Source organism: Procambarus clarkii, chromosome 37, assembly GCF_040958095.1.
Source record: "Procambarus clarkii isolate CNS0578487 chromosome 37, FALCON_Pclarkii_2.0, whole genome shotgun sequence".
NCBI lineage: Eukaryota > Metazoa > Arthropoda > Malacostraca > Decapoda > Cambaridae > Procambarus > Procambarus clarkii.
The window spans coordinates 16998783-17023705 of NC_091186.1; the positions used below are offsets into that span (position 1 = coordinate 16998783).

Below are 24923 nucleotides of genomic sequence, written 5' to 3' on the forward strand. Positions count from 1 at the left end.
TGTGTGTGTGTGTGTGTGTGTGTGTGTGTGTACACATGAGGGAGACCCGGGACGTAGGGGCCATAACATGCACTAGGCTGCTGGGCCTCTGACATACCCGAAATTTGTTCCTCTTCCAGTAAGTCCTGAAATGGTATTTTGCATTGTTAGTATAATTGGACCTAATTAAAATAGGTTAGACAAAAATTTACCTTAAAAACACTGTAAATGAATTAACTTTAAAATTAAAAAAATTGTATATTAAAAACCTTTAAAAAAACTAACAAAATTAACGTTAACAAAAGTAAAGCTAATAAAGTAGGCAACTAGAATTAAACTCAAAGTAGAATATTAACTTAAAAGTTTATCCTGGAAAACAAACAATTTGAAATAATAAAATTATATGAAATAATAAAATAATAAAGATGAGTAAAAATTAAAAAGGCCTGAAAGCCCCCCCAAAGAAAAATAAATAAAATAATCAAACATAAAGAGAAGCAACAAAATACATAATACTAATAAAACGTAATTACTTTGTATAATGTTAATATTAAATACGTTACACCTGCAGATAACTGTATTGTGATAGGGACAGGTGTAGTGTTGTGAATGATGTACAGGTGTGTTATTTAGTTGAATTAAATAAGTATACATATATATAATTTTCATGATAATTGAGTTGAATTAGATAAGCTTCAGACCCATCCAAGAGGTGAACCAAATGAGTTGGAAACCCGGTCTACAGAGAACTAAATAAACCCCAGCCAACAGTGAACCAAACTAGCTGTTAGCGAGAGTCACGTCTAGGTAATTCCTGGCACTGATACGAATGTAAGACACTTGGCACTTGTGGCACTTGTTCATACCACAAACTCCCTCTCAGGGTCGCAAAATTGTTTGATTTTTGTCGTTATTTGATCTCTTCTGAGGAGCGAAGTTGACCAGCCTTGACAACATCGATTTATAGGGAAAGTTTTGCTTGGGTATTCTTAAATGTTTTTATAATTTTTAGTTTTGTTGGTAAAAAGACTTCAGAGTGTTAGTGGTTGGTGGTATCACAAGAAAATATAAGTTTCATGGTTTCGAGGAATTTTTCTTTTTAATGGGTGGTTGGTATTAGGAGTTAGGGCAGGGGAATGGGGGGAGGGGGGAGATAACAAAGATATGTGTAACTTAACCAGGCATTATGAAAATTTACTTAATTGGCTTGACTATATGAAACGGAAGCAAGATTTTTCAGCACATGAACATTACTCCAACAGGTAATACAGAAATTTTCAAATTGTATAATACTGTATATATATTATATATATATTTATATATATATATAGAGAGAAATATATTATATATTTCTCTCTCTCTCTCTCTCTCTCTCTCTCTCTCTCTCTCTCTCTCTCTCTCTGATTTCATAACACTTATTTCTCCATATAAGAAATACGATGCAAATTCTATTGAATAATTCATTTTTGAAAGAACTGCACAAATTTATGCAATTTATTGCCTAAAAAAAATAACTAGTAAAATTCTTTTTATGTCGTGTTTATCGTAGTCTGGGTAACTCAATAAGGTGAACGAGAAGCGTAGAGACTGCCCTTGACAAAGGGCACTTTAGCTGCACTCGGAGCAACGATGCTAAGAGCAATCCCAGATAAAATTAAGAATGAGTTCCGGACATAACCTCCACGTGAAGAGTGCCAAAGTCAATTAGTAGCCGCGAAGGAATTAGAAGACAGTAATGAAGACAGGAGAAAATGGACGCTATACAGAGGGCCACTGACGGCACTGTCGGATAGTGGCACTGCCGGATGAACTGGGTCAGCAACTGTATGAAACTAATATGAACATAACAACAGAAGGACTTTCTAAAGTCTTATGGGCCTGTGCGAAGCTGGTCCTAGTTATACCCAATCTCACCAACTCTGCATTTGTCTCAGCTACGCTTGAAACAATCCAGGAGCCGAGGAAGCTACAGAAAGCCTATTGGCTCATGACTGATTGATTGACAAAAAGTAAGCCGCCCAAGAGGTGGCACGGGCATGATTAGCCCGTAAGAGGTAGATTTTTTGGAGTGAATCTGATCTTTGGTCGTGAAAGGATATACTGTGTCAGTATATCAGTCAGTGGCTGCTCTTGCGGGGAAGGATACTCCTTGACAGTATTTATTAGGGTGTCCAGCTGCTGGACACCTTTTTTGACCAGAAGTTTGGCAGTGTTGATGGCTTCAGGGTGGTTACTGCAAGATTCGGGAACTCTTAAAGTTCTTCTAAGGTCGTTTGTTGCTTCTGATTCCAGGAGATAGTGAGGTAGTGGATTTTCTGTGATTGTTTGCCATAAGATGCATTTCCACTCTCTGGGGTTCACTAATTTCCCAGTTGCATCTGTAACCTAGACGTAGTCTATATAACCGAACTGCTATTTCCCTGTGGATTCCTTTTGGAATATTTAACCTGTCTAACTTAGTGGCCTGAAGATACCATATTGCAGAAGGCGAACCGTCTGCTACTCTCTGGTGTAGATGGGCTTTGTTGAGGCTTGCGAGTTTTTTGGTGATGGTGTTTTTTACGTACTGTAAGCTGGGTTGGATTCTTTTTAGGGATCATTGGATGACGATGGGCTCATGTGAGGCAAAATCTGTTTCAACTGGTACTAAGGCTCCAGCTGCCGCCTCACTAACGTAGCAGCTCCCAGGATGGATATATTTGTCTCACCGTCGCATGAAACAACCATGATGCCCCCAGCGTCTATTTCGTTACCACGTAACGTTTCCATAAATCAACACCGAGGGTTCTGTTTAATTCAGAAACCCTTACTGACCCAATAAGGAAACAGTGTGCAATAAAGCAGCACACAAAAGATGAGAGACGGCGCTCACAAAACACGCCAGGAAAGAGGAGATGGACCAGATGTAGAGGAAACACCTAAAGCATGTACACTTAAAGCAACACTACTCAACAACAACAACACAAAAAACACAAAACAAAAAAAGCAGAAAAACACCGAGAGTGCCAGAGATGCCGTGTGGCTTTTTAGTGCCAACTCAGGGCCAACCACTGAACCAAACAAGAGTAACACCACCGTCCACCGACCAACACTTGTCACCCCCCCCCCCAACTACTTGGGCTGGACGGTAGAGCGACTGGTTTCGCTTCATGCAGGCCGGCGTTCAATTCCCGACCGTCCATAAGTGGTTGGCTACCATTCCTTTTCCACCGTCCCATCCCAAATCCTTATCCAGATCCCTTTTCAGTGCTATATAGTCGTAATGGCTGATAATTCTCTCAAAACTCCCCCTTTCCTACTCCCCCCTCCCCCTCCTATCTCCTTCCCTTCTCTCTTCCCTCCATTCTTCTCCCTACCCCCCTTCCTCAAACCCCTTCACCTCCTCTTCCTCCTCCTCGCAAGATTTTGGGTACTCACCAAAATGTTCTTTCAAGGTCAAGAATCAGGAGCTAGACCCTCTTATGTGATTATATATTTACGTATGTACGTGTGTATGTATGTATGTATGTATGTATGTATGTATGTAATGTATGTATGTATGTATGTATGTATGTAATGTATGTATGTATGTATGTATGTATGTATGTATGTATGTATGTATGTATGTAATGTATGTATGTATGTATGTATGTATGTATGTATGTATGTATGTATGTGTATATGTGTGTGACTATGCAATGTGTGCTTCAATATATTCCTGTGAATATATGGCAAGACTCGCCACGCATTTTTGGTGCCCATTTTGACATCACGAAACGAACAAATCTGCGATTTTTACTTTAATAATTACAGTTTGTCAAATAATTATCCTAGTAACAACTAACTTAGCTTATCCTGAGCAGCGATGGCCACCATGGTTCAGGAAGCACACATATGAACTCACTCGAAACATTCACCAAAGACTGATAAAGCTAATTCCCTGGGATTTTGGAATCTTTGTTATCTTCTTTGTTATCCTCCATGCATAACATGGAGGATAAGTGTGCAACACTGAACACTTGCACACTTTCTCGAGCTGTGTAGAGCTAAAGTAAGATATGATAAATGTGTACACACATCGATAAAAGTCATAACTAAAGGGACATAACCAAAAATTTAACTTGCAGATGAAGTTAATTGATTTTTTTTATAAGTTTTATAAAGGGTTTGAAGAAATTCAAAACTTAGAATATGGGATCCATATTAGGCACTTTTATTTTCAGATCAAAATTAGGTTCTTTGTCTTTATTTTCAAAGTCACAGCTATCAAAGTCAAAGTCACAGCTATCAAAGTCAAGGTCACACCTATCAAAGTCAAGGTCATAGCAATCAAAAGTTCAGGGTCAATACCTCCACAATCAAGATCCCACCTATTAATAACCATTTTACAACGATCTTAAAAAAACTCACTAAATGATTATGTTATGTGTTTAATCAATGACCGTCAATGATCTTAATTCAGTAATAATCCTATATATATATATATATATATATATATATATATATATATATATATATATATATATATATATATATATATATATATATATATATATATATTTGGTTTGAATGTTTGGTAAAGTTTTTTGCTTTATTTATTTTCTCGACTGTATAAAATTATAGGAAAGTGAACGTTTTGGTGATGTGTTATATATAGGCGCCCTCTACACTCATGCCACCTGTTAGCATCGTCAAACATGGAGGTTTAACGTCAAGACGCCACACTGAAAATAACACTCCACCCCCTCTCTCACTGGGGTGGGGGTTGGTGGGGATGAAATTGTATCACCCACTGAAAACAAATCCACTCACTGAATTTGCTTCCGTGCCTCGCAACACTGCTTATCGGGGAGGTCGTATTCCTGCCTCTCGTTGCCTGGCCAGTGGTTTTGCAAATAAGAAGAACAGGTGTTTCTAAATCTCTCTCGCATCGCCGGCGTTCTCACCTGCATCTCTCAGGGCTTGGAAGAGTGCGTCTGCCAACCATCACTCGTGTACTCCTTAACCCCTGTCTCAATCTTTCACTCAGCAGTTACTCTTTGCACACTCTCTTAATTCCCCAGTCTTATCCCTAACCATTTGGATTGGACGGCAAAGCGACAGCCCTCGCTATCTTGCAAGTCGGCGTTCAATCCTGGACCATTCAAGTGGTTGGGCCACCAATCCTTTCCTCCGTCCTATCCTAAATCCTTCCCCACCCCCTTCCTCATATTCATTCCAAGTACTTTTTTAATCGTAATAGCTTAGCGCTCCCTCTTAATAATTAATTTACCTTATACAAGCACAAAAAATTACATATACAACAGTAAATAGAAGCAAAGAAATATCATTTGGTCAAACTCTTAATCAGAATGTGAGCTGAGTACACCTGCTCCTCCTCCTCTGAAGGCTGACCTCAGCTGCATTTTCGGGGGATGAACCACAACTCATTTGGCACCCGACGTACCTGGCGCCGAAGACAATATTGTTTACAAAAAGGGACCACCCCCCCCCCTTCACATCACCCTTTTTTGTAAACAAAAAGTAAACACCCTTCTGGCACCAGTTCACTTTATGCTTCCTTTTGCTAACTGAGCCGCTTGTAATATAGATTTGATAGGTTAGTCATGGATTACATTAGGCAGTGTTGGGGGTTAGATTAGGTTAGGCTAGGCGAGGATAGGTTAGGTTAGATTAGGCGAGGCTAGGTTAAGGAAGATTAGGTTGGTTTTAACGTTCTTCAGGGACCCGTCTCGTGTAGAGTGTGACTTGTGTTCCCAGACGTTCATATTAGGGCAAACATGATTACTGGTAATTCTCATCTCGATGTAAATCGTTCGCATGCGAGGTTACTTAACGAAGGAGGGGGGGGGGGGAGGGGTGCATTTTCTGAACCCATTATGCAATTCTGCAGCTTTTCTGCCACCGGTCACAGGAAGACTATGGGGTCTCCCCCAGTCACAGGATGAGTATACGAGGTCCCCTCAGTCACAGGATGAGTAAGAGTATGAGTATTAAACTTTCTTTTCAATCTTTCCATTCCCTTTTCTTAACTGGTTCCAGAGAAGGGCTTAGTAAGGCTGGGGCGAGTTATTCGGCCCAAACACATACACCACAACTAATGGCTAGTGAACACAAGGGGAGAGGGGGTGAGGGGGGAGGGGAGAAGAGAGGGGGAGAAACTCCCCATGTTGACGGGTGTGTGAGGGAAGAGACAGAAAAAGGGGAGGCTCACCATATTGACGGGTGTGTGAGGGAAGAGACAGAAAAAGGGGAGAGACTCACCATATTGACGGGTGTGTGAGGGGAGAGATGTGAGGGGAGACTGAAGAAGAGCGGATGGACACACACCCACCAAGACACACACGCAGCAAGTGGATCGCCTGCTCGCCCAACCTCGCCTTTTTATCCACACTATTTTAGAGCACAAATTCCGGCGCCGAGGCGCGGCTCATTCCTTCAGATTTTGACTTGTCTCTCCTTGCGTGTCTCTTCACCTCTAACTTGTCCCTCACTGTCTGTCCCTTCACCGCTAACTTGTCGCTCACTGCCTGTCTCTTCACCTCTAAGTTACTTCACCTTACGTGTCCCTCAGTCACTATCATGTCCCTCGCTCCGTGTCACTAAATAGAAGGTGCTACTTTTCCCTTAATGAGCACTAAAGCCGGGCCGGCGACCTATAAGTCATGCCAATCACGGAACTAGCACTAAATAAACGTCACTTTTGCCCCTTAGTGAACGTTCGCCCCCTTAAAATACGACATTGTCACTTCATGAACCACTCATAGGGTGCACCACCACTGTGTTAAATATTCCTCCTTCGACCAGACCACAATCGACTTGAGAATGGTCCAGGACGGACCGAAACGTCGTCGTCCCTTCACTTTCTAGTGTGTGGTCTGGTCAACATATTTCAGTCACGTTAGTGTCACTCATCATCTGCATATTCCTCCTTCCCCCTTGTCCCATCCCAAATCCTTATCCTGATCCCTTCCAAGTGCTATATAGTCTAATGACTTGGCACTTTCCCCTTAATCTTGATCTGACTCTTGAAGGGATGTGACCCTTCCCTTCTCTCACAAGTGTTTTTCCATCTGTGTCTGATCCGTTGGTGCCATAAATGTCCTTACGTGTTCCTGGCAGTGATCAGCGCAGTTGGCTCAGAAACGATTGGGCAACCTTTTTCTTTTCACCTGTTGAATCTCTCCACCTAGCAGTAAACAGGGGCCCAGGAGTTAAGCAACTTATTGTGAGGTTGCTTGGCTAAGAATAGGATCTCACTAAGCGTAAAGGAACGCTCTGTCTCCGACTATGGGAAACCATTTTTAAATTATTGACTCTATGGACCTATACAGAATGGCGGAAAGCAACGCATCCCCCTAAAACGGTTAATTTTTGGTTTTCTTAAAAACATACATTTATTTTTTATTTCCGAGTCTTCAGTGAACCTGGCTAGCTCTTTTTGCAGCTGGCACTCATGGTTCTCCCCTAGTTAATGAGCTTCCATGGTTCTCCCCTAGTTACTGAGCTTCCATGGTTCTCCCCTAGTTACTGAGCTTCCATGGTTCTCCCCTTGTTACTGAGCTTCCATGGTTCTCCCCTAGTTACTGAGCTTCCATGGTTCTCCCCTAGTTACTGAGCTTCCATGGTTCTCCCCTAGTTACTGAGCTTCCATGGTTCTCCCCTAGTTACTGAGCTTCCATGGTTCTACCCTAGTTACTGAGCTTCCATGGTTCTCCCCTAGTTACTGAGCTTCCATGGTTCTCCCCTAGTTACTGAGCTTCCATGGTTCTACCCTAGTTACTGAGCTTCCATGGTTCTCCCCTAGTTACTGAGCTTCCATGGTTCTACCCTAGTTATTGAGCTTTCATGGTTCTCCCCTAGTTACTGAACTTCCACGTTTTTTTTCCCTCCTAGTTACTGAGCTTCCACGGTCGTTCCCTCCTAGTTACTGAACTTACATGGTTCCCCTTAGTTACTGAACTTCCACAGATCTCCCCTTGTTTCTGAGCTGAAGGTGCTTGCAGGAACCAGCCTTATCTCAAATGACCCTCAAATAAGCAGTAGACTCGTGTCATTTGGACATTCATTAACATCAAAATGATTGGTAAAAATAATACGTGTACGGACTATGCCATTTGTTCACTGCTGGCCTAAGAACATTGTTCACCTCTCCAGAAGAAGAACGTTCACTTTCTGCGCCACTAGTTATGGTGAGAAGATGGGTTTTCTCCGGAACTGATTTAAAATGATTAGGTTATTCTTCAGCATGTTGGCGCATACTGCAACGCTTGCAGGGAATAACAGATCATCCACGGACATGACCAAACGATAACATTGCACATGATATCATTTGCTCCAACAATCCCCACTCAAGCATTTCAAATAATGGCTTGGTCACATCACAATACTGTTCGACCAAATGTTGTCCTCAGCGAAGGATACTTATACTCCAAATTTCGCATAGTAATTACTAACAATAATTCAGGAATAATTTTGTTGCCCCGATTGCACTGTGAGTGTTGTGGATACTGAGGTAGGTAGACTATTGTCAGAGTTAAACAGTGTTAGGTCATCTGCGTCCGCCGCAAGATGAACCGGATTGGACTGAGAATGGAACCCTGCGGACACCCGTTCTAAATGGACTGTCATCTGAGAAGCATCTTGAGTGTAAGCTTTGGTGCTTCTATGTGTGGGGTAGGATTTTAACCATAAGAATAATTTTCCTTGTGTGCCAAGCCGTGGGCGCTTAGCTGATATAAGGAATGCTGTCAGGGGGGCCCCTTTGAGGACTAGGTAGAGGGCAATATAGAATTTGCTATTTTTAAGAGAAGTATCTCTTCTTTCTCAAGGCAGAGTATTTGGTCAACGGTGAAATATTGCGGTGTGAAGCTGGCTTGGAATGGCAGTTGGGGGCGGTTGTGCACGAATCTTTCCGTGACTACTGATGCAACATAGTAATGAGCTGATTCTGTATGAGGTCGGTTGGGATGGATCCTTTCCTGGTTTAAGGGAGAGGAGAATAGTGATACGAGTCCACCGTGATGAGAGGAATTCCATGTGACCATCATAGGTTGAAGTGGTTTAGGTGGGGTTTATGTTCAGCAGATGGGATATATTTGACGAGAGCATATGGAGTCCCCTCCTCACCAGGGGCCAGATTCATGCAGTCCTTACGCATGTACTTACGAATGTGTACATCATTCCTCGTTCTTTGACGGCTTTGGTTACATTTATTAAACAGTTTACAACCATGAAAACCTCTCAGTCAACTGTTGTTATGTTATAAACAGCCTCCTGGTGCTTCGAAGCTCATTAACTGTTTAATAATTGTAAACAAAGCCGCCAAAGATTGTGAAAAGATATACTGGTTCGTAAGTGCTTGCGTAACTGCTTACTGAATCTGACCCCCCAGGTGTCTTGCTTGTGACAGGTGGGTTAGGGCTAATTGTAGTTCACTTAAAATGTAACTGTCGTCGCTGTCAGGCATGGCTGTTGGACCACGTGCTCAATTTCTTGTCTGAGGAAGAGTTCTTGGGCCTGGATGACAGTGGGTCGAGAAAGCAAATTTTTATAAATCAGCAAGATATGCACGTTCTTAAGGTGTTTGGTAGAGTGTTCCATTGATCACGAGAGGAAACTAAGGGAAGGCAGAGGCGACTTGGTATGCAATTGAATTAAATTTCTTTCTTTATTATGCACCCCATACCCATCCCGTGGGCAGTTTGGAAAGGGTTACAGAGGCACATAATCGGTTCAGGAACTGAACCCTTTAGTTCGTTTAGCTAAGCACATAACAATCTTTTGACGCTAGTTACACAATTATTAATGTTATATATATGCATGTACATATATATATGCTATTGAACGTTGCCCAGATTTGTGAATGTGGTGTTGAGGGTGTACTCACCTAGTTGAGCTTGCGGGGGGTTGAGCTTTGGCTCTTTGGTCCCGAGTACATATGAGGGTGTCACAGAGTACAGCTCATGTCGCTCGCTTTTGCTGATGATATATTTTTTGTTTGGCTGCTGCTGTGGCCCGCTTGAAGTTGATCCAGTTGTGTTGGGAGGGTGAACGTTTTTTTTTGGGGGGGGGGGGAGGGGAGGAGGGGAGGGGGGGGTGATGGCTTTTCGTCTTAATTCTACGGGTCGTGCACATTCTGGACTCCATCGTGGGTTTTAGTGGCTTGCTAATCCTATTTTCTGTTGTTTTCTTGAGTGGTTCTATGTTTTATTTTAACCGTCTTGTTTTAAAATGCCTTTCTTGGCATTTTATTTCTGTGATTTAGAATATTCTTTTCAGCTTTCAGTTTTTTCCATCAAATATTTTTGAAGAATATTTGTTTTTAATTTATTAAATACTATGAGGAGATTAGAAGTATGAGGTACTGGACGAGACCAAAGACCAGATATAGACCAGAGACCAGATATAGACCAGAGACCAGATATAGACCAGAGACCAGATATAGACCAGAGACCAGATATAGACCAAAGACCAGATATAGACCAGAGACAAGATATAGACCAGAGACCAGATATAGACCAGAGACCAGATATAGACCAGAGACAAGATATAGACCAGAGACCAGATATAGACCAGAGACCAGATATAGACCAGAGACCAGATATAGACCAGAGACCAGATATAGACCAGAGACCAGAGACCAGATATAGACCAGAGACCAGATATAGACCAGAGACCAGATATAGACCAGAGACCAGATATAGACCAGAGACCAGATATAGACCAGAGACCCGATATAGACCCTGCCTATATGGTCTGAACAGGTTCAGCTCCAGTATGAAATATTCCAAGGGTTGTCAAATGCTGCACTACCATAAATTTTGATCAATTATCTTAAGTTCGCTTGCCATATGATAAGCAAACTTGAGATACATGCATGTGATTGTAATCTTTCCTCTGCCGCCGCTCGATGGCTATGTAATCACCTAAGTGTAATTAGCTAAGCGTAGTTACAAGATGAGAGCTACGCTCGTGGTGTCCCGCCTTCCCAGTACTCTTTGTCGTAGAACGCTTTGAAACTACTGACGGTTTTGGCCTCCACAACCTTCCCACTAAGCTTGTTCCAACCGTCTAATGGGACACGAACCCCAATGTGTGGGGTTCATGGGTAAAAAATCAAATTATATGTTATTAACTCACTACAAATGTAAATTCTGGGTTTCAGGGTTTTGAACCCATTATGTTACAATGCCATCTTTTTGCCTGGGCTGGGCGTATCCGATCCCTTGATCGTCGTCGTCCCTCAATCAACAACAACAGCCTTTCTTCCACCTCACCCGCATGAAGGATAGGAGGAGTGGGGGGGGGGGGTGGAGGGGTCCATAATAAACTATTCAGATGTTGAGTCACAATAACGTGGCTGAAAATATGATGAATAACTCACACACACACACCAGAAGAGGAAGAGACGACGACGTTTGGGTCCGTCCTGGACAATTATCGATTGTCAATTATCAAGTGTAGTTTGGTCATCATAATAAACTAATTAAGCTAACTAAACGTCTCACTCCTTGTGAATAGGAAGTATGAAATAAACATTATGTTGAGGAAATACAAATTATATATCAAGTAGATCTCTTACCAAGAGATCAACATCGACTCCACAAACGGTCTGAAGGCTTGTAAATACTCAGGTGCCAATTACATCTGAGGAGATGATAATGTAATGCATTGTGAAAGTCGTGTAGGGGCGACCTGGGACCAGATTCACAAAGCGGTTACGCAAGCACTTACGAACGTGTACATCTTTCCTCAATCTTTGACGGCTTTGGTTACATATATTAAACAGTTTACAAGCATGAAAACTTGCCAATCAACTGTTGTTATTGTTATAAACAGCCTCCTGGTGCTCCGGAGCTCATTACCTATTTAATAATTATAAACAAAGCCGCCAAAGATTGAGAAAAGATGTACAGGTTCGTAAGTGCTTGCGTAACCGCTTTGTGAATCTGGTCCCTGGTCTTTTGGATTTCTAAACACGCAAGTCAGGTTGTGGTGTTGACCTTGAAGAGAGAGAGAGGTGCTGCTAGACAGTGGCGGAATTTGCAGGATTCTCTGGCTGCAACAATGCAAGAACAAGCATCTAGTGGCCTTAAAGCATCTAGAAGATAACATTAGACTAGTTACTTCATCAGAGTACCAGACAGTGGGACACTGGCGGTCACGAATTAGCGGCAGTTAACGGTGAAACGCATCGGCTTGTGGTAAGGTTTCATGGTAGTAAATCAGGTGTTTTTTAAGGAGTATCTGAGCATTCCTATGGATGAAAGACAGCCTCACTATTTCGGGAATCATGAGTTGTCGTCACCTCATGCGTCGAGGAGTATGAGGAACGCCACGACGGCCCTCCACAGCTGCGGAAGCAACTGTCGACTGCACTGTTCTTCAGCAAGCGTTATTGTATGAGGTGATTGAATTAACCTTTTATTTACTTGAGTTTAGAGTTGTTTGTTATTTTAGATTCAGCTTCTCGGAACTGAAATTTCCATGTAGCACGGGCTACGGAACCTGTCCTCTTAAAAAGAACGTCGCTTTTGGCCGTTTGCCCGTATGGCTAAATATGGACGTAATTTGAAAATGAAAAAAAAAATGAAATTAAATTTGGGATTTTTTTTTTCGACAACAGTAAGTTAAGGGTCCTCTGATAGGTTAGGTGGGCAGGAAAATTCTCAGAAAGTTTCAAAACGGTATGAAAAACGTTAATGGAAAGTTGCCTCTTTTAACCTTGCAGAGTAAGCCGGACGACTCAAACAGAAAACGGGACAATACGTCACTTTTGTCAGTCGATTTCATATCAAATTACGTCCAAATTTAGCCATAGTGCGCATACCAGTCAAAAGTGACGTTATTTTTAAGAGGACGGGTTGGATGGTGAGCCCGTAAATGATAGTTTAGAGGTTAGGCAGAGATTATATTGACCATTTTGTGCCACTTCATTTCTTAGTTACCATTTTTAATAGTTGGGTCAATGAGCCCTCACAATTGAACTCTAGTGAATTGTAAATGGGATTATATAACTTCTACTGTTCTTAAAGATGTGTTGGGCGGCTCATCGGGAGGTTGGCACCTCACAGGTCATGATGGTATATTCGTGAGGTTTATTTGTGTGTCGAATGAAGTTGATTTTCCATTGGTAGTTATTAATTTGGCTTGCGTCACTATAAGTGTATATATGGTGCATAAGAAGCTTGCTTTATAATGTACCCTTTGCCAATATTATACATAATGATGCCATAGATTCTGTGTTTACAGGACTATACGTGACAAAAATGAACAAGAGTTGATGTGTTACCATCTATGTGTATATTCCATCTTTGGACTGTCTATATATGTATACCTGTAGATATTCCTTCTATATAATTCTCTTGTGGTTTTAAGAACAAAGTCGTGCCCCCTCTTGACGTTATCTTGAGAGGATTTCGGGGCTTTAGTGTCCCCGCGGCCCGGTCCTCGACCAGGCCTCCACCCCCAGGAAGCAGGCCGTGACAGCTGACTAACACCCAGGTACCTATTTTACTGCTAGGTAACAGGAGCATAGGGTGAAAGAAACTCTGCCCATTGTTTCTCGCCGGCGCCCGCGATTGAACCAGGGACCGCAGGATCACGAGTCCAGCGTACTGTCCGCTCGGCCGACCGGCTCCCTCCCCTGGGTGCATCTTTATTTTTTTATTCCATTTTATTGGGAAATAGCAGTGCCATGTTATCACTCTTTTCAGAAGACCTACTCTATTATACATTAGAGGAGAGGCTACTTTATAGCACAAAATCATACATTAATCACACTAACTCCTAACTAACCACTCCTTGCGTCACGAGGCTGACAGAATTATACATAATAATACTTTCAAATTGGGTAATGAAAACAAATATCCAGACTTGTCATTCTATATTTATAAATCAACTTAGATAATCCGCTGTTGATGAGAAGGACGATGAACTTAGCAACAGAGACGCTTTTGAAAGCCAATTCCTGGCGTCTGCCATCATCATGACCCAGACACAGTGTGGGGTGTTTGCAGCTGTTGGTGTTTGTCGGGTCATAACTGTTGGGGCGGTGACAGCAAGAACCTCTGCCACAGAATTGGCAGACAAGCGAAATAAAACATTCATATAAAAGATGAGAAAGAAGAGAAAGTGGATTTGTTGGGCCACGGAGAGTACAGTTAACACACAAAAATAAGCAAGAGACGGAGAGGGAGAATTAAGATTGACGAGGCAGCAGCTGTCAACCCGTCCTCTTGAATAGTACATCGCATTTTGACGTATAAGTCCCCTCCCCCTTAAAGCCAAAATCTGATGAACTCCCGTTTTTCCATTCGTGGATCCTTAGGTTAGGTTCGGGCAATTTAATACACCAATTTAGGGACGTTGAGAACGCTCGAGAGGACGGGCTGGACATATTCCAAGGACAGTCAGATGAGGGTCGAGAGGCTAGGAAGGGCTCGAACGAGGGTCAAACGTTCTGTACCATCCTATCCAGACATCATTTCCATGAACTCTGCAACGAAAATGTAAAATAAAAGTTGCGTAGAGGAAGAATAAGTCAGAAGATCTTAAGAAAGAGAACTTCAGTATAGCTACGTCAGAGGGAAAAGAAAACATGCAAAGCATTGTAGTTGAAACAGGTAAAATCTGAGGGCACCGCTCCTGTGCCAGGTAAGCTACGGCCTCACCATAGCCCGTGCTACTTGCAACTTGTTCCAAGTAGCTGGATCTATAACAACATTAAAATCTGTTGGAGAAGCCCATTAGTGTGACTTAGACCTGTGATGACGACAGAAGGTATTAATACACAATAAAACAACACTGATAATAAACACATGAAATCAGAAGCAAAAACACAGTGAACAGCAAAGCATGGAGGCGGACAGAGGAAAACATAAATTATATATATATATATATATATATATATATATATATATATATATATATATATATATATATATATATATATATATATATATATATATATATATATATGAAAAGCAGCAGGAAATATGAGATAATGTCAGGGAAATGAGAAAACTGTAATGCAGGAGGAATACAAAGAAAAAAGGTGGACGGATGAATAAGCAAGTAGAGGAAACGTTTTTACTGAACATCTTGAGTGACTGGACACCACAGAACCACACAGATGATCTCCATGGGATCAATACATTATTTACGTTAAACTCATCATTTAGGGAACAATATTATGATCCTACTAACCTACAAAGCGTATTGCAGGAAGGTCTATATTGGCATAAAACTGTACGATGGTTTGCTTAGCCAGGCAATAACGAGCTACAAGCGAGTGGCCAAACTCAGGAAATAAGCGAGGGAGGGAATTATCAAGGGAAAGCGCCAATTCATTACGACCATATAGCACTTGAAGGGGTCAGGATAAGGATTTGGGATGGGACGGGGGGAAGGAATGGTGCCCAACCACTTGGACGGTTTGGGATTGAACGCTGACCTGCATGAAGCGAAACCGTCGCTCTACCGTCCAACCCAACGAACTAACTTGGAAGCTGCCTAACGTCACAGTTAATGAGGCACAGTTAATGCGTGTGTGGCATAAAGCATTGCAATTATAAACAAGTTTTCACCAGTAAGCACTGGGACACAAAACAGATGATAATGAGTAATGAAAATGGAACTGATAAGTGAATGAGCAAGAGAGAGTAAGCGAATATTCAGCAAGTATGAGAGAACAAGTGTGAGAAAACTGAGAGAGAAAATATGAGAGAAAGTTAAGAAAGCGAGTGTGGGGAAGGTTGTAAGGGATGCAGATACGAGAGGCTGAAACCCTGCGCTTATCCGTTCATCATCTCCATGAACTCTGAAACGAGAAATATATACGTTATAGAGAGGTGGTTTGTGCATGGTGTCTCTATGTTGGGTTAGCGTGCTACCTGAGGCAGGGTAGTTATAGCACAGTGTGTGTGTTAACTCTCTCTGTCTCTGTCTCTCTCTCCTCTGTCTCTCTCACCATCAAAGTCGAGGGTGCCGGAGCCGTCCTCGTCGACCTCCTCAATAATACCGTCCAGGTCCGCCTCTGTCAGCCTGTTGTCCAGCTCCCGCAGGATCTCCCTCAACACGTCCGTCGTTATGTAGCCATTTCCTGCGGGAGGAAGCAGCCAGTGACGAGCCCCAGCAACAAGGGATCTGATTCTTCACGAACTTTAGAAGTAAAGAGCAAGGTGTAAAGGTTTCAGGATGCGATATGTTCAATCTGAATACCAGTGACGTTTAATATTTTTGGTTTACCTTTGCCCGGGACGGGTGGGTTTATCAAGGTGTTCGTACTGGCCTAACTTCAACATACATCATGTACTAATGACGCTCTGGAAACACTGAACATATCCAGTGGACTCCCTGAACAACTCTGAACCTCTGCAATGGAGCCAGAAAAACCTTAAACCCCTATACCCTGAATAATACTTAACCTCTGCAGTGGAGCCCTGAACAACAGTGAACCTCTACAATGGAGCCTTGAACAGTACTTAACCTCTGCAGTGGAGCCCTGAACAACAGTGAACTTCTACAGTGAAGCCCTGAACAACACTGAACCTCTACAATGAACTTCCTCTTCACTTTTGAGATTCCAAACAACGTTTTGATCGCCCTGTACACTCTCTACAGTCACTCGAGCATCGGGTCTCAGTTCTTTCGTCAACAATGCGGCACTGTAATGAGTCCCCAAAATTGGCCTGTGCTCAGTAATTAATTTAATTAATCACTCGGAACAGTACGATTTTCCAATATCATTCCCACCTGGGGTCAAATGGTTTCGCGACGCTGACGATGTCTTAAGAATTATTCAACGACATCTCGGAGTGTCTTACTGAAGTTAAAATTGACAGAAGAACTTAAAAACAACAAAACTGAGGTATAGTAATATGTAATTCACTAACCCAGTTTCACTGTATAACTCTTATCCAGTCCTCATATCTAGAGAGGATACGAGGACAGGATTAGTGCTAGGATATGAAGACGGAGGGATGGAACAATGTCTAACATCTTTGCCCGTCGCAAATCGAACGACGACCTTACATCTTGCAAGGTCGTCACTGAACCAACCAGTCCAAAAGGTTGGGTGATTGAATGCTTTCTCAGAACTTTCAGGATTTGTGTCCAGCCGCTCCTTGAAGACGAGTGGAAGCTCATCACCGAATCCTCAATAAGCCTCAAATTCCCGAGTACGTCAAAAAAATCAGAACTCGAGAAGCGATTTGCTAAAAAAATGTAAGTTTGATTTACACTGATGTACACTTGTTTAATCCAGCCACAATTGCAATTATGTGTACAGGTTGTTACAGATATAAAGTTTCTAATTCTGATTACATTCTTAACATGGAATATCCAATTAGGTTGGCCGCAAAATCATAATCCCGCCTGTTAATAGATATGATATGCACAATATCATTTTATATCATTTTATTTTTTATCATTAAGGTTAGGTAATGGAAGTCATTAATATTTGCGAGATTATCAAGGTGATAAGATACCAAAGTCTAATATATAGTATAATAATAATAATAATAATAATTTTTATTTAGGTAAAGGTACATACATAAAGAGATTTTACAAAGTTTGTTGGCTTTATAGATAGAGCTAGTACATACAATGCCTAAAGCCACTATTACGCAAAGCGTTTCGGGCAGGAAACTTACGAGTGACTTACCTTCCTTATCATAGACACGGAAAGCTTCTCTAAGCTCAGCCTTCAGCGCTTCTTCATCTTCTTCAATGAGGAACTTAGCGGCCAGCTCCACGAACTCCTCAAATTCCAGCTCGCCAGAGCCTGTAGGAACGATGAATGGTTTAGTGATAATTCATCGTTGATGAGAGATGATGATGACGATACACGAGCAGTGATAAGGGGAAGGGAAGAAAGTATATGATGGATACAGCATTCTTTGTGGTTCCTACGATGTAACCCACTTCTTGGGGTTGAAATTAATTCAAAGATAATTTTTATTAAAAATAGTATAGGTAAAGTTTGTTTTCTTGGGTTACCCCTATTTAACCTTGCATTTCTCTCATCGTGAATAGAAAAAGAAAACATAGAGTTTAGGGGTAACTGTTGATCTAAGTTCATTGTTAAAGACCAATTTCAGAAATGAATTAATATGAAATTCTGAATTTCCTGAGGTCGACCGAAGCAAAACATGTGGAAAATATTTAATAAAAGTAGTAAATATCAAGGAAAGCAACACTTATATACGAAAAAACAAAACATAATTGAACATGAATAACCAAGTAATACTTGTCGAGTTAAATTTCATAAAGTACAAATAAATGAAACACACAGGATGAGCATAGCCATAATGAACACGGCGTAAAGAAATTATTAAGTGTAAGTATGATAGGGAGGGGGCGGGGCCCGCTGCCCCCCCCCCCTGACCAGACCGTAAGAACGGATTGCGAGGCGCTGCCCCCCCTCCCCCCTCACCTCTGTATATTCATTGTATTCGGGTATAACAGATAAAGAGTATTTTTTAATATTTGATTTCATCATATATCCAGCTCTTATCAGCAACGAAGAAATTGATGAAATGTGTTGTATATGGGGTCTCGGTAGTACAGTTGGATTCGTTCTCGACTCACAATCGCAGCTCGTCCTCATCAACAAAGGCCAAATGCTCGTCAATCCAACCGTCACCCTCCCTTTCTTTATTAATTAAAACGCTTTACGCACGAATCACAACTGTTGACGTTCGAACATTTCTCGAACAGTGCCTCGCTTAACGACCAATGTTCGAATCGCAACTCTGTAAGTGCTTCACTGATCACATCAGCGAGTTCAGGAGTAATGTTCTTAACAAAGAATTCAGGTGAAAGTTAAAAATAAAAGAATGAAGTCAAGAAGAGAACCATTTTCTTTCTATAATCCCATTATTGTGAATTTGTTTCAATGCTGCTGCTTCGTAAATGGTGTTTGTCAGGCCAAACTCACACTGGTCTGACAAACACCATTTGTCAGACCAGTGTGTTTATCACGGATTATTAACAACAATGACCAAGCTGCTATTGGATTTCAAAAACTACCAATTCCTCGACTCACCGTCTTCGTCAGTCTCAGCGATGACCTCCTGAAGGTTCTTCTCGGAGATCTTGACGCCCATCATCCTGAGGATGACACCGACGGTCTCCGGGGTGATGAAGCCTTTGCTGTCCGTGTCGAAGGAGTCGAACGCCTTCTGGAGGGCTGCAAGACGAAACCAATTTTAAATGCATGGAGATACGCCTCAAGGAGTAACTTAAAACGAAAGACGCCAACAGTTAAGCAAAATTATTTACTCGAAAACACTTTATGCGTGACTTTTCACTAGGGGGATGTGAGTGACTAACTCACACATACACGTTAGTGATGATGCGAGTTAGAGAAAGTGGAATAATGTTTTCTGAAAGTCCCAGCAGATCAAATTTCTGAGGAAAAAATTGAGTGATGCAAGAACGGGGTTGAAAACGGCGCTGTGGTTGCAGGAACGGGGCTGAATGCAGCTCTGTGGTTGCTGGAACGGGATTGAACGAGAAGTGTGGTTAATTATTTGTGTTACGTGATTCACGAATAATTAATCCCGTTTCAGATTCACACATTTAGCACGAATTTTATCACCACTTCTGGGTGAATCTAATTGAGATGAAATATTTTGGTAGGGATTTGATCTTTTTAATGGGAATCCTGAGTGTGGTGAGTTTGATGTGGAGCAGAACTATTGGTACGGGGACGGCCTGGACTATACTGTAGTGTGGAGAGATGTGGGCTGTCACTCTCAAAGTTTGATGTGATGAAGAGGTGGATTGTCTTTCTAAGGTATAGTGTAGTGGGGCGGGTTGCCTGGGGTATGGGTGTAGTGTACTGGAGCAGGGATGCCTGGGGTATGGGTGTAGTGTACTGGAGCAGGGTTGCCTGGGGTATGGGTGTAGTGAACTGGAGCAGGGGTGCCTGGGGTATGGGTGAAGTGTACTGGAGCAGGGGTGCCTGGGGTATGGGTGTAATGTAGTGGAGCAGGGGTGCCTGGGGTATGGGTGTAATGTAGTGGAGCAGGGGTGCCTGGGGTATGGGTGTAGTGTAGTGGAGCAGGGATGCCTGGGGTATGGGTGTAGTGTAGTGGAGCAGGGATGCCTGGGGTATGGGTGTAGTGTAGTGGAGCAGGGGTGCCTGGGGTATGGGTGTAGTGTAGTGGAGCAGGGGTGCCTGGGGTATGGGTGTAATGTAGTGGAGCAGGGGTGCCTGGGGTATGGGTGTAGTGTAGTGGAGCAGGGGTGCCTGGGGTATGGGTGTAGTGTAGTGGAGCAGGGGTGCCTGGGGTATGGGTGTAATGTAGTGGAGCAGGGGTGCCTGGGGTATGGGTGTAGTGTAGTGGAGCAGGGATGCCTGGGGTATGGGTGAAGTGTACTGGAGCAGGGGTGCCTGGGGTATGGGTGTAGTGTAGTGGAGCAGGGGTACCTGGGTATGGGAGGGCACTCTACCGGGATGTATATACGTACCGCCAATCTGTTCTTCATCCAATGAATCCTGCAACAGTAGTTACGGTGTTAGTTACACATATTACTGCATATAATTAACTAATGCAGTGTATAATTAAAATAAAAAGCCTTGACAGGAATAGAGAGATATTACAATAGTCTTTTAGCTTAGCAAAATAATAAAACAAATATAAAATCTATTTTGCAAATAGGCAACATAATGGGAAACATGTGATTATGTTAATGGCATTATTTCTCATGTCTAATGTTAATGGCATTATTTCTCATGTCTAATGTTAATGGCATTATTTCTCATGTCTAATGTTAATGGCATTATTTCTCATGTCTAATGTTAATGGCATTATTTCTCTACATGTCTTTGATGGGATTTCCACCACTGGGCTTTAGCGTTTATGGATTCTTCACCATGCTGAAGAATTCTACATGATTGGCTGAAAAACCAGACTCTACACTGAAAGCTTAAATCAGGGAAAATAACAGTGCTTTTTTTTAGGCATTAAAAAGTAGGAGAAGCAGAGATAAAATAGCAACAGATAACAGAGTACTCGTATTAGGCTTTTTAAGAGAATAATTGGGAAATATAAAACTTGGTTTTCAAGCATGATGACAAGTTTGAGAGAGAGAGAGATGTTGGGACTTAAGTCGGGATAAGTTTGTCCTTCAGTTTGTCCTCTGCGGTGTGTCGAGGATCACCTGCACGGCTGGCCCTCCACCACTACATGAATCTCACCCCTGAGAATTTTGTATGTTGTTAACATGTGCACCCTGACTTAAAGCAGTTGGCCTCTTACTTTGGACAGACATTATATTTTTTTAGATATGTTAAAATGCACAAGTGCAAACGACAAATAGAGGAAAGAGAGGGAACGGAGGAATAGAGGGAATTGAGAGAGAGAGAGAGAGAGAGAGAGAGAGAGAGAGAGAGAGAGAGAGAGAGAGAGAGAGAGAGAGAGAGAGAGAGAGAGAGAGGGCAGGGATACAAGAGGGAGAGAGAGAGGGAAGGTAAGACTAAATACACCGTCAACAATATTGATCTTACTACTCGTATGTTCTGGGTATGGGAGGGGGTATTGATCAAACTCTACCCCTCCCAGGGAGGTGAAGCAAGAAGTATAGGCAAGGGGACATACAGCAGTGTGAGGGGGGGGGGGACACAGCTATAGGTCTCCTCACACTCCTCACTGGTCCTGTTAGTATGAGGAGGCCAGAAGCCTCATTCTTCACACTTACACACCGGAATAGCCGCAGCTGCCGCTGGGTACAACGGTCAGTGTAAACAAACTGAAGAATTTGGGTCAAAACTGCCGGGTACGAGGCCAAGAGACACCAGTGTCTCTCATGTATCACTTCACCGACACATGTGTCTCATGTATGGCCACACCGACACCTGTGTCTCTCATGTATCACTTCACCGACACCTGTGTCCCTCGTGTATGGCCACACCGACACCTGTGTCTCTCATGTATCACTTCACCGACACCTGTGTCCCTCGTGTATGGCCACACCGACACCTGTGTCTCTCATGTATCACTTCACCGACACCTGTGTCCCTCGTGTATGGCCACACCGACACCTGTGTCTCTCATGTATCACTTCACCGACACCTGTGTCCCTCGTGTATGGCCACACCGACACCTGTGTCTCTCATGTATCACCATATTCCGGACGTTGCAAGGAACCCTTCGACAAGTTTCGATCACAACGAAATATTTTCACATATCTTCTTAGGATAATGAATATGCTCTCATCACATTGTCTCATATTGTCTCACTCGTTGGAACGAGTGGAACATTCCACTCGTTCCAACGCACCCTACATCACGCTCCACTTGTTCTGACTCACCTTGCAGCACATTCCACTTATTCTGACTCACCTTGCACCACATTCCACTTATTCTGACTCACCTTGCACCACATTCCACTTATTCTGACTCACCTTGCAGCACATTCCACTTATTCTGACTCACCTTGCAGCACATTCCACTTATTCTGACTCACCTTGCAGCACATTCCACTTATTCTGACTCACCTTGCAGCACATTCCACTTATTCTGACTCACCTTGCACCACATTCCACTTATTCTGACTCACCTTGCACCACATTCCACTTATTCTGACTCACCTTGCACCACATTCCACTTGCTTAACAGCTTCATTGAATATCACAATTATTGTGAGACAACCGAAACACTTTATATAATGTTAACACAATTCCCATATCAGTGGTGGTGTTATCAACATGGTCACATCAAGAGTAGTGGTGTTATCAACATGGTCACATCAATGGTGGAGTTTACACTAATTTCAGCACTGAAATTTCTCCCATCAGCTCAACAGAGACATTGCACAGCAAGGTGATTGGTGCTGATATCAACACAGCCTTAAACCTGTGAGTGTGCTCTTACACACACACACTTTAAATCTATGAGGGTGTGGCTTTCATACACCTTTAAGTCTATCTATATCTTGGGAGCCGGTCGGCCGAGCGGACAGCACGCTGGACTTGTGATCCTGTGGTCCTGGGTTCGATCCCAGGCGCCGGCGAGAAACATTGGGCAGAGTTTCCTTCACCCTATGCCCCTGTTACCTAGCAGTAAATAGGTACCTGGGTGTTAGTCAGCTGTCACGGGCTGCTTCCTGGGGGTGGAGGCCTGGTCGAGGACCGGGCCGCGGGGACACTAAAAAGCCCCGAAATCATCTCAAGATAACCTCAAGATGTGTGTATTGTGTCTCTTCACATATCCAAGACTATGGGATAGTCCCAGCATGTCCTCAAACCACCTTAGGACCTGAGGACCACCATCTGTAGGGGGCGAGCCCCCCCCCTTCCTCCTCCTCGACGGGGACCGGAAGCCAGCGGCTTGTCAAAAGGTCCTGTTATTATTGACTGAGGATTTTTTTTCTCATACTGTTTTTTTGTACGGCATATATATATATATCCTTCCCTTTAAAAAAGGTGATTAATTGATATAGATTCCTCATGCTGCTCCCACAAGCTCACACACACACACACACACACACACACACACACACACACACACACGGTAGCTGAGTGGTCAGCGCGAAGGACTCGTAATTCTGTGGCCCGGGTTCGATTCCCGAACTAGGCAGAAACAAATGGGCAAAGTTTCTTTCACGCTGATGCCTCTGTTACTTAGCAGTAAAATAGGTACCTGGGAGTTAGCCGGCTGTTACGGAGCTGCTTCCTGGATGTGTGTGTGTGTGTGTGTGTGTGTGTGTGTGTGTGTGTGTGTGTGTGTGTGTGTGTGTGTGTGTGTGTGTGTGTGTGTGTGTGGAAAAAAAATTAGTTAGTAGTTAGTAACAGTTGATTGAGAGTTGACAGGTTGGCCGAAAGAGCAAAGCTCAACCCCCGCAAGCACAACTAGGTGAATACAACTAGGTGAATACAACTAGGTGAATACAACTAGGTGAATACACACACACACACACACACACACACACACACACACACACACACACACTCACACACACACACACACACACACACACACACACACACACACACACACACACACACAGCGTGTGTGTGAGCCACACAAATGAGCCACAGAGATATTAGAAAGAACTTTTTTAGTGTCAGAGTGGTTGACAAATGGAATGCATTAGGGGGTGATGTGGTGGATGCTGACTCCATACACAGTTTCAAGTGCAGATATGACAGAGCCCGATAGGCTCAGGAATCTGTACACCTGTTGATTGACGGTTGAGAGGCGGGACCAAAGAGCCAGAGCTCAACCCCCGCAAACACAACTAGGTGAGTACAACTAGGTGAGTACACACACACTGCCAGTGTTGGGTTGTTTCAGGTCACTGTCCGGTTAGGTTAGGTTAGGTTAGGTTAGGTTAGGTTAGGTTAGGTTAGGTTAGGTTAGGTTAGGTAGCGGCGGACGGGGAATAGTAATGTGTAGAGAAGCTGGAAGCCCAAAGTGGGCGTAATGATTGTGTCGTCTACTTGATGTGAGGGGAGAGACTCACCATGTTGACGGGTGTGTGAGGGAAGAGACAGAAAAAGGGGAGAGACTCACCATATTGACGGGTGTGTGAGGGGGAGAGATGTGAGGGGAGACTGAAGAAGAGCGGATGGACACACACCCACCAAGACACACACGCAGCAAGTGGATCGCCTGCTCGCCCAACCTCGCCTTTTTATCCACACTATTTTAGAGCACAAATTCCGGCGCCGAGGCGCGGCTCATTCCTTCAGATTTTGACTTACCTTTCTCCTGTGTCCTCTTCCTGCGTCCCCCCCTCCCCAAGCCCCCCCCCTCTCCCTTGAGTCCCCACAGCACACACACACACAGCCACAGAATCCCAACACTATAGCTGCTTGCCCCTGTTACCCGTCCATCACTATAACGGACCCCTGGCTATAACGGAACTCCAGACGCTAATTCGCCTCTAAAAAACAACAACACGTTAATTAAGGGTTATCAGTTATCGAGTTTTTTTCTGCTATCGAATTAG

The 24923-nt window shown here is 43.0% G+C and overlaps 2 protein-coding genes across 5 annotated transcripts in view; both read right to left on the reverse strand.

Moving 5' to 3' along the window:
* The window catches only part of LOC123765703 (troponin C, isotype alpha), a 35343-nt gene extending 10744 nt beyond the window's left edge, over window positions 1-24599 (reverse strand). For 2 of the 4 annotated variants that reach the window (XM_069337178.1, XM_045754391.2), the window contains exons 1-2: window positions 6223-6368; window positions 98-125 (exon numbers count right to left, since the gene is read on the reverse strand). In XM_069337178.1, the coding sequence (XP_069193279.1) occupies window positions 98-125; window positions 6223-6225 (31 nt within the window). In that variant the 5' untranslated portion in view covers window positions 6226-6368. The other 2 variants (XM_045754393.2, XM_045754394.2) reach the window with 2 other exon arrangements.
* LOC123765705 (troponin C) lies at window positions 13832-24467 on the reverse strand. The gene is made up of 6 exons (XM_045754395.2): window positions 24435-24467; window positions 20440-20467; window positions 19010-19153; window positions 17627-17746; window positions 15932-16063; window positions 13832-15781 (listed from the first exon to the last, which is right to left on the reverse strand). The coding sequence occupies exons 1-6, from the start codon at window positions 24435-24437 to the stop codon at window positions 15756-15758; spliced, it is 453 nt and encodes a 150-aa protein (XP_045610351.1). The 5' UTR covers window positions 24438-24467; the 3' UTR covers window positions 13832-15755.
* Window positions 24600-24923: the final 324 nt, after the last annotated feature.

Bases quoted from the DNA above. Each gene is read 5' to 3' on its own strand.
- LOC123765705 (XM_045754395.2), bottom strand. The intron at 17,747-19,009 runs GTGAGTCGAGGA...TCGTTCCTACAG, and splicing joins CGCTGAGACTGACGAAGACG to GCTCTGGCGAGCTGGAATTT. The intron at 16,064-17,626 runs GTAAGTCACTCG...TTCCTCCCGCAG, and splicing joins CCGTGTCTATGATAAGGAAG to GAAATGGCTACATAACGACG.